Source organism: Seriola lalandi, unplaced genomic scaffold (genome assembly GCF_002814215.2).
Source record: "Seriola lalandi dorsalis isolate HSWRI2012SDOR001 ecotype SW California unplaced genomic scaffold, Sedor1 jcf7180002054469, whole genome shotgun sequence".
NCBI lineage: Eukaryota > Metazoa > Chordata > Actinopteri > Carangiformes > Carangidae > Seriola > Seriola lalandi.
The window spans coordinates 108635-118917 of NW_019525022.1; the positions used below are offsets into that span (position 1 = coordinate 108635).

At 43.1% G+C, this 10283-nt stretch overlaps 1 protein-coding gene across 3 annotated transcripts; it reads left to right on the forward strand.

Moving 5' to 3' along the window:
* Positions 1-1512: 1512 nt before the first annotated feature.
* mthfr (methylenetetrahydrofolate reductase (NAD(P)H)) lies at positions 1513-7926 on the forward strand. 3 transcript variants are annotated; one of them, XM_023411503.2, is made up of 12 exons: positions 1513-1641; positions 2306-2567; positions 2904-3142; positions 4155-4265; positions 4364-4557; positions 4956-5206; positions 5537-5671; positions 5762-5942; positions 6526-6708; positions 6785-6886; positions 6982-7101; positions 7284-7926. In XM_023411503.2, the coding sequence occupies exons 2-12, from the start codon at positions 2320-2322 to the stop codon at positions 7503-7505; spliced, it is 1986 nt and encodes a 661-aa protein (XP_023267271.1). In that variant the 5' UTR covers positions 1513-1641; positions 2306-2319; the 3' UTR covers positions 7506-7926. The 3 variants fall into 3 exon arrangements, with proteins under 3 accessions (XP_023267271.1, XP_023267270.1, XP_023267272.1); XM_023411502.2 differs by having other exon boundaries at positions 1519-1629; XM_023411504.2 differs by lacking the exon at positions 1513-1641 and adding an exon at positions 1966-1987.
* The last annotated feature ends 2357 nt before the right edge of the window (positions 7927-10283 follow it).

Consider the following 10283-nt stretch of genomic DNA (forward strand, 5'->3'; position numbering starts at 1 on the left):
GAGGTCCACGCTGTAAGTACGTCCTAAAAAAGCGATTTCAAATATCTGTTCATAACATTTAAGCTACAGAAAAATGTTATCATATTTCCCATGAGACTTAAAAGCAACACGAGCATCTCCTCCTCACGTGACGAAAAGCGGAAGGTTTTCCATCGAACCATCAAAACTGCGTGAATTTACGCACGGGGCTGTATTTTAAAATAAAAGCATCATGCACACTTTAAATTGATGCATGTGTAGATAATGAAACATTATCAAGTGGAAATTTATCATGTTGTAAGGAAAGCTGTTAGATTTGCTATTATTGATTTTACGTCATATATAATTATAATAGTGGGCAGTCCTGATCAACCTAAACACAAGGCTCTGACCACGGGCTTCGACAGGACTGTTGTACTTTAGGCTGCGTTTTCGGACAGTAGGGAAACCTCTATTAGTCTATTACTCTATTGTTCACTTTCAATTTTCAGATAATAAACATTTGTTTGCTGTTAGCATTTAACATTTATTATGACCTCTGACAAGACTGTGTATGAATGTCAACTAAATTCAACAAAATTAACAACTCAATTTTATTTGTGAAATCGTAAAAAGTTCATTAGAAGTTCTGATTCAGGGTCAAAATAAAAATCAGCTTTACAACTCCTTAAGAAACCCACATGAGGATTGAACTACCCGCTGCTCTGTTCTGTTGTGTCTAAACTGTCGGGTTCCCGATATGACTTGAATGCAGCACCTCATCGCTGACGCCCACCGCGACGCTGAAGTCAGCTTCCTATTCGAAAATTAAGGAGAAAGTTCAGGGAAACTTACTTCACACAGTTTTTTTTTGCACCTGTTGTGAACACGTGTTAGACATATAAGGTAAAGCTTTAAGACTGTCTGAAATCCTCGTCCATACTTGCAAAGCTTTTATTTTATTTGTGAAAATACAAAAAGGGACATTTCATCCAGACCACAACACACCAGGTCCAGATTAAAAACCACTACTCCTAGAATTGTCAAACCTGGACTTTATCATCCCAGAGAGGCCAGAGACTCTTACAGACACAGTTTCAGATTTGTTTAACCTTTAATGCATTTGTGGAAATGTAAGAACATACTTCACTCCTCATGCCTCTGCCTCTGGTGAGAAGCAGCCACATTTTATTCTTGAGGAGCAGTGGTTCTTGCATTTTGATGATGACATCCAGATAAACAGGACTATTAAATACCTGTCAGACTTCCTCCACACCTGTGACCATGGTGTCTTCTGACAGGGTCAAACGCATCCTAGGTGTGATGCTGTCAGAGATACCAACAGCACTGATATCCATGAACAGACTTTCTGTGCTTTATTTTATTTTATTTTCACATATAAAAACAAAAATTTCTCAAATCCGAGAGTGGATGTCAGACAGCGTTAAAGTTTTACCTTAAATGTCACTTTTTTTCAAAGAGAGGAGCTCAGCACCTTAAGCTAAACTTCCCTTTAAAGTTTCCCTTAACTGTCGAATTTGAAACTAACTTCCCTGAATCGCGGGGCCTTTTTCCTTCCCCCAAAGTTTCCCACGTTGTGGCAGTTGATGTGTAGTCTTGGATGGACGTAGTCTGGGATACCTGCAGCACGAGGAGAACCGACCGGAGCAGGTGGGAGAAGCGGTGTGTGCTTTGTTTTCCCGCTGCATGTACCTGGGTTTATTTTATGTCGTTGTGTTGGGAGCTTACTGTGTTTTTCCTTTCGTTTAACGGGCTAACATCGCTCGAGCGCACGTAGCTAACTGCACTCAGCCAACAGAGACGGGGACACCGGGATGTCTCTCTGGTCCCTTTTACACTGCCTGTTAAATGCGAGAATGTTGCGGCTTTATTCCGTCTCCTTGTTTTGTGTAATAGGGACGAACAGGGGGCGGGGCTTCATTGTTCAGCTTTTAAATCGGCAATGTGCCGGCTTGTTTGGTTCAGTGTAAACAAGCAAAGGCAGAGTAAAGACAGGTTTTTCCCAACGGTAATATAGCGCAATCTGTGTGTAAAAGGGTTTCTGTGTTTGGGACATAACTTTATCACAAATCAGCCACTTTATTTTTGCTTTTGTGGTTTTCTGTTGAACTTTAAACATGTAACTTTAATTTGAACCAACTGTATATTGTTTATTCATAATCTGTGAGGTTGTACATTATCAAAAAAAGAAACAATAAAAGACCAAATTTTGTGTAGGGTGTGTTTTAATGTCTGCTCCCGTTGCTGTCAAAGTACAGCTGGATATCTCCAAACACTGACAGGGCAGAGTCAGATTGATCTGTTTTGTGTCTCCTTCTCTTCTCAGTGTAATTTACCATCATGGTGAACCAGGTGCAGCGAGGGGAAGGTAATTGGCAGTCCTGCAAGAGCGACTCCAGTGGGGCCAGTAACAGTGGCGGGGAGAGCTCCAAGGAGAGTTCCCGGTGTTCCACGCCGGTGCTGGATGCAGACCGGTCAGACAGGCTGCGGGACAAGATGCGGAGGAGGATGGAGTCTGGAGACCGCTGGTTCTCGCTGGAGTTCTTTCCTCCCCGCACAGCCAGTGGAGCTGTCAATCTCATCTCAAGGCATGTGAAATCAAACCGGGCCTGAACTTTATACAGGAAATATGATGTGTGTGGAATCAACAATGCCTGTACTAAAGTGGGACACAAGGACAGGTCCAGGTCCAGGAATGGTAAACCAGTAGCTCCAAGAGGCTTTTTGTAATCCCTGCAGCAAAACTTCAGAGTGATTGGTTTGCTCTAGTGTTACAGTAACCCATTTTCATTAAGCTGAACTTATAGAAAAGAAGCTGACTAAAAGTACTGAGATCAACGGTGTCACTAACCACTCAGGAATCGTCTGTATTGTAACCAAACAGCAGTCTGACCATTTCTTTTGTGCATGTCACTGTTCTGCAGATTTGACCGCATGGGCTCCGGAGGGCCCCTGTTCATCGACATTACCTGGCACCCAGCAGGGGACCCGGGCTCAGACAAGGAAACCTCATCTATGATGATTGCCAGCACAGCGGTCAACTATTGTGGCCTCGAGAGCATCCTCCACCTGACCTGCTGCAACCAGACCAAAGACAAGATTACTGGCTACCTGGCCAAGGCAAAGCACCTGGGCCTCAAGAACATTATGGCGCTCAGAGGAGGTAGGAGACTGAGGTGTTCCCATGCCATATTTTCCTTCCCGATTCTGAACTTGTATCGGCCAATAAAGAGTACTGATCTGATACCATTGTACCAAATGTAACGGCTGTAAACGGCTAATATTACGCTATTTACCGGAAGTCAGTTCTTCAAAACTGTAGTTGTGAGTGGCTGCACAGCGTAACTTCCTGTTTACAGCAGTGAAGAAGAATTGATTTTCAGGAAAACTGCTGTTTTACAAGGTTTTTCACTGAGTGTGCAACTGTGAAGTTTATTAATAGATTATGTGGTATCACTAACGGTTGTTTGTGTACTTGTGTACTCGCCAATACCTGATACCATGTTTTAGGCCAAATCTGAGGCATTTCTGATACTAATAGTGACATTTGTTTACATTCTTAATTAGAGGGAACAGGGAATTGTTTGCTCCATAGTTTTTCAGTCATGACAGAATAGTTCCTCAGTCAACCGGACAGGAACAGTAGCTTTGTCTGGAGTGTGTGAAGTAGAAACCTGCTACTGAAAGGCAGCACATATGATGGAGGTACAGTATGTACATGTCCTGGTAATGTGTGTTGTTCTTGTGTTTTTCATGTTAGTCACTTGGTGTGATTTACCTGCAAAATGTTGCTTAAAGAGACCAACACAAACTTTTGTTTTTTAACTGCAGTTCTGTTTCTGACCGGTAGTTCTACCTTTTCAGGGGAGGAAATGAGATTTCGAGAATAAATGTTATGAGATTAAAGTGTTGATATTTTGAGATAGGTAAAATATAAAGTTTAAGTACAATAATTTTACAAATGATTTCATGAGTTGAATCTATTGGCTGTTCTTTGATTTCTTTAATGCACTTTTCAGTTTTACTCTGTTTGTGTATTTTGACAGCTGAACTAATCAAAGTGCTCAGTCTCAGGTGTCGTGAGTGATTCCACATCACTCTGGATTTCTGTAGTTGTAGAAATCCTCATAACATCTGGCTGCCAGCTGAACTGTGGTATTGTGATGTCTCTGCAGACCCAGTGGGGGTAGACTGGGAGGAAGAGGAGGGAGGCTTCAACTACGCCATCGACCTTGTTAAACATATCCGATCTGAGTTTGATGACTACTTTGACATCTGCGTAGCTGGTATGTTTTCAGCCTCCAGATCAGTAGCAGACAGTTTAAGTGGAGTTTTACTTGTAATGTTGTGGTATTCAGTGATTTAAATGCGCTGGTCTATTCAGGCTACCCCACAGGTCACCCTGAGGCAGAGAGCTATGAGCAGGATCTGAGACACCTAAAAGATAAGGTCGATGCTGGAGCAGACTTTGTCATCACACAGCTGTTCTTCAGGGCGGACACTTTCCTCAAGTTTCTGGATGACTGCAGGGCGATAGGTATCACGTGTCCCATCCTACCAGGAATCTTCCCCATTCAGGTAAGTCGGTGCTCCAGGAACCGGGATACTTTCATCATCATCATCATCATCATCATCATCATCATGATGCAGAAATCACAGGTTGATGTTCACGCAATCCTACAACTTAAAAACAGTAGGATCATTGTTTTCCTCCATGCCAGCGACAGACAGGATCATTCTTGAGAAAATATTATTCACATTTGTTACAAACATTCATTTGGACTCAAGGATGAACTTATTAGAATTTGTTGGTCAAAGGTCAAAAGTCACTCTGACCTCACAAAACACATTTTTGGCCATAACTCATGCAGTAATTATGACACAATTTAACACCAGTGTCTGACAGAATAAAATGATGAAGTGATGTCAAACAGATAATTCAGGATAAAGCTGGACTTGAACCTGTTTCTTTCCAGGGTTACCAGTCCCTGCGTCAGCTCGTCAAGTTGTCAAAGCTGGAGGTACCAGAGGAGATCACCAGAGTCATTGAGCCTATCAAAGACAACGATGCTGCTATCCGTAACTATGGAATCCAGCAGGCGGTGGAGATGTGCCGTGTGCTGCTGGACAGCGGGAAGGTACCAGGCCTCCACTTCTACACACTGAACCGAGAGGTGGCCACCATGGAGGTGCTCCGACAGCTGGGGCTGTGGACAGAAGATCCCAGGTCAGTTATCCCTCCGCCTGCTCGCAGCACAATTATAGCAAAAGTCAGAAGCAGTCGTGGAGTTTTAGGAAATAAATAGTTTCTCTCAGTCAGCAGTCTCTCGTTCACATCTGCACCTCCTCTGAATGTGGTCTGAGTAATCGGATTGATAATACGTCCTCAATGCGTCTCGTGTGTGTTCTCATCTGAACTTAGAGCAGTCCACTTGTGATAGCAGGTCTGAACAGGGCCAAAGAGAGCCCGAGCAGGTTGAACTGGTTTAGTGGAGAAGGTCCCTGCCCTTTGTCTGTCTGGCTGTGTGAAAATACGGATTTTCTTTTTTCCTGCCAGGCGGCCTCTTCCCTGGGCCGTCAGTGCCCATCCCAAACGAAAGGTAGAAGACGTTCGACCGATCTTCTGGGCCTCCAGACCCAAGAGTTACATCTACAGAACCCAGGACTGGGATGATTTCCCCAACGGCCGATGGCAAGCTCCATTACTAATAGAGCTATGAGAATTGTGTAAAATGGTGAAGCCTACTATTAAATGACTGAGTGATGATGTCAATGTCTTCAGGGGAAACTCCTCATCTCCAGCTTTTGGTGAGTTAAACGACTACTACCTGTTCTACTTGAAGAGCAAGTCCTCCAAAGATGCTCTGCTGCAGATGTGGGGGGAGGAGCTGATGAATGAGGAGAGTGTGTTCGAGGTCTTCACCTGCTACATCACAGCCCAGCCGAACCGCAGTGGACACAAGGTAGAGGGAGGAAGAGGAGTGTCTCTGAATCTGACTTTTCACAGCACAGAACTTTTACAAAGGTCATGTTTACGAGTCAGACGTTACAACATCTAGTGTCCTGTAATGCCTCGTAATGTAGTCACAACATCACCATTACTTACCGATAAAATACGAACTATAGATTTCCTTATGTATGAGAATGAGATGTTCACATGGATCTCAGTCTCATGTCTTAGTGTGGAGCATGGAGCTGGGTGTCGCCGCTGATTTACACAATCAATTCATTTTATTTGACTATTTATGGTTAATTGTAGGAGTGTTCTGGGCGGAGCATGAGGTTTGCCAAAGTGTGCACGTTTTCAATTTGATTAAGATTTAAAAAGGGGAAACTGAGTGGAGGTGTGTGTTTGCAGTCTGATTACTTTTTGCTGTATATTGTTTGTGGCCTTCGTGCGCACAGACACTTTTAGTATGTACTGTTTTCTAAATGAGGCCCCTGGAGTCAGGACATGGTTAGCCTAGCTTAGCATGAAGACTGGAAGGAGGGGGAAACAGTTAGCCATTGAAATATAAAACACCAGGTTTCTTCTTCTTGTGCCAGGTGATGTGTTTGCCATGGAACGATGAGCCTCTGGCCCCAGAGACCAACCTGCTGAAGGATGAGCTGGAGAAGGTGAACAGACGAGGCGTCCTCACCATCAACTCCCAGCCCAGCATCAATGGGAAACCCTCCGCAGACCCTGTAGTGGGCTGGGGACCCGCAGGAGGCTACGTCTTCCAGAAGGTAGTCAACACTGTTGGTTTTGTTTGCGTGTTCGGATGGGGTTTGTCTCATAATCCTCTTGTTGTAAATTCAACAGGCCTACCTGGAGTTCTTCACCTCCAGTGAAAACGTCAACGCTCTCCTCAAAGTACTGAAGAAGTACGAGCCCCGTGTCAACTACCATATTGTTAATGTGCATGTAAGTTTGAACAGGGAGCTATCAGTCTGTGTTTGTGTGCTTTGTGTGTTTGTTTGTGGGTCAACATCATGTCATCGTGAACACTTTGTGTGCAGGGCCGTAACTTGACCAATGCCCCTGAACTGCAACCTAACGCTGTGACGTGGGGGATCTTCCCTGGCAGGGAGATCGTTCAGCCCACTGTAGTGGACCCGGTCAGCTTCATGTACTGGAAGGTAAGATGGAGATCGTCCTGCCGATTCGGATGTAGATAGGAGTGATGGGTTAAATCTCCTGGGCAGAACTGGCACCTTGACTAATAAACAGGGGCATGTGATTGACGTCATGAAGTACATTGTATTTGACACCAGCAGTTTGACTGGTGGATCTCTTCTGACTGTCCCCATGTTGTTCTCAGGACGAGGCCTTTGCCTTGTGGATCGAGCAGTGGGCCAAACTCTATGAAGACGAGTCTCCTTCACGGATGATAATCAAGTATATCCACGACAACTACTTCCTGGTCAACCTGGTGGACAATGACTTTCCTCTGGAGAACTGTCTGTGGCAGGTGATTGACGACATGTTTGAGCTGCTCGATGCTCCTCCAGAGACGCTCAGTGACCTAACAGTGTCAGAATAAAGTCCAGCATTTCAAACAGGTTTTTTTTTAAGGAAAGTAACACTAAGGAACTGTCAATATTTTATGCATCATCTATGGAAGCTGCTATTAGAGTAAGAAGTGTATTTCGCAGTGTTTTCTAAAGACTTTTTATAAATGTTTTTTTTTTAACATTTGAGTTAATGGAAAATCTGGTGGAAAATGAAACTGTACAAGAGGATCAGGACCATCTGTAGCTTTATCCTCTGCAGTTCCCTCAGCTAATAAACTCCACTCAGACCCAGAGTTTCTTATGGACAGAAAAACTACACATGAGAAACTAAACTCCCACATAATGAATTGTGAACATGCTGTGTGCCTTTTAAAGTGTTTTTCAGTAAATGTTTTATTTTCAGAGGAAAATAAATCAATTTGTGTATTTGAATAAATTTTTTTAAAGATATGTACTGTTCTGGGTGAAAACCTGATTCAGGTGTGAGATGTGTGAGAGTCAACGTCCCATTTAATCTCATTTTGATGCTATAAACATAAGAGTCAGACAAACGGATGCTAATGACATTTATATGTTTTAAATGTGTCATTTGTTTGCTCTGCTGTTCAGTACTGTACTATAAGTAACCTGCTCAGTGTATGTTACTGAGCAGCTCATTTATATATTTTTCTAATTCATGTGGATCAGAGGTGGGGGACTCTCTATAGCTAATTTCCCTCCTTCATGACCTTTTCGCCCATTTTGGGATCAGCTGGGAGTCGGGGGCGGAGTCAGAGCTTAGACGTGACACTGATGACTCGAAAGTACCTGACTTTTCTTTCTTTCTTTTTTTTTTTTTAAAACATTTTGCAAGTTACATTTTGTTTTCCAAACATGATTGGGTGATTTTTAGTGCAATGGGCGCTGAAAATACTGACATTGATTGCAGGAGGAAAGAGGATTAAGCACAATGCAGGTTCCACATAGAGATGTATAGTAGTAGTAATAACAAGACTGGCACTCATACCTCCGCTAAAGGCCAAACGATCCGACCAACATCCCAGACAGAAAGTGATTCCATCTGGGCTTCCTGGATCCTGTCTTTTTAAACGTGGAAACTGGAGCTGATCATCGGGATTTTATTTAACTTGACTTGCTTGTCACCACAGTAACTTGGGACCTGAAGGTTAAGACTTGCTTGTGACTCACTCCCACCTCTGATGTGGAGTATTGCTGCAAGACATTCAGTGGCTTCATTAGGTTTCAGAATGACAGCACCACCACATAACCATGGGTCCAAAGGCCGTAGAGCAGATGACATGTTGGAGATTTTCCACAATATTGAGTAACTGACCATCAACAAATGAAAGTACAAATCATCACCGTGCAGAGAAGTGGTGTGAGCTGATGTAACGCACTTACTTTACTCTGACCTGAGGATTTTGACCGGGTCACTTACATCAGTCAGACCATCAACAGTCATCTCCGCCTCATAGACCTACACCTCGGATGGAAATGTGCCGAGGCGGCGGGGCACAGCAACCTTCCTGACAGCATCGCAGGACTGACCTGAGATAAGCAATGTAATCAAAATATCTGCATCACAACTTATTGCAGAGACAAAGACATGAAATCTGGTTGAATTATGGCTTCTATTCTGAAAAGATATATAATCACCACTGACCACCTCTCACTGGGGTTTATATATTTCTGTGAAATAGGAAAATGTGATGCAATTTGAGTTAATTTAAAAGCCATATGTTGAATACACTTGTCCAACATCCACTTCTGTCTATTGTGCTAGAGTTATGTTAATGAACGGATCATTTCTCCGGTGTTGGCACGGTGCCGTGTCTCTACCTGTGATTTTAGTCATTGCAGGTCAAAAATCAGTATTGGACAAACAAAAGTTTTACATGATGATGGCGCTCGGCGAAAAGTGAAACCAACTTTCAAGACAAAACAGTTTTTGAGAGATTTCACTAAAAACAATAGCTCCAAATTTTAGTTTGTCCACTACTGGTTGTTGCCTTTCAGGGAAAGTCACCATTTTGAATAAAAGAACATGACCCTTGTGGGTCCGTGTCGACCTCATGGTGGCGCTAGAGGATCAATCGTATGATCACCAGTGTAAACAGGATTCATCCTCAGGGAACCACAAATGTTTGTTCAAAGTCCAGTGGTTGAGTTAGTGTTGTCCCGGATCAAAAACAAACGACTCCATCAGGAGTAAACAGGACTGTGTGTGCATGGAGATGACCTATCCATGCTCTGCTGGGAAACTTAAGTGGTTTCAGTTTGATGCACAGTGGAGTCACTGTGGAGGATGCAGCTGTCAGCATTACTCTTCCACATGTAATATTACATCAGCCAAAGTTGTTCTACCTTGCAGATGTTGGCAGTGTCTGTGGTTTGCCAGTGAGTCATAGTAAACACTTAGGATTGGTTTTCTTCACTAAAAGGTGAGTGATGAGATGCACAGCAACAGGGCTGCTCATTTCCTCAACAGAGAGAACATATAACAATATCTGCTGTCATATCATTTTACTTTTAGATAGATAATTGATCTTTGATAGTGATATAGGCATCACTAAGACTGTTTTAGATTTACAGTAGGTGAAAGTTCAACAGTGCCATGAAAAGCATGTAGTTCAATTCTGGCCAGGAATGTACAGACTGAAGCCTCAGCTCTGACCTCTAACCCCTGTTTCCAGAGGAACTCTTAACCATGTGACCAGAACAGCTGCTGCCTCTCTCTGGATATCTGTGTCAAGACTGATATATTGTAATATTTATTATCTATTCACCCCTTGAGGTAAAATATTGAC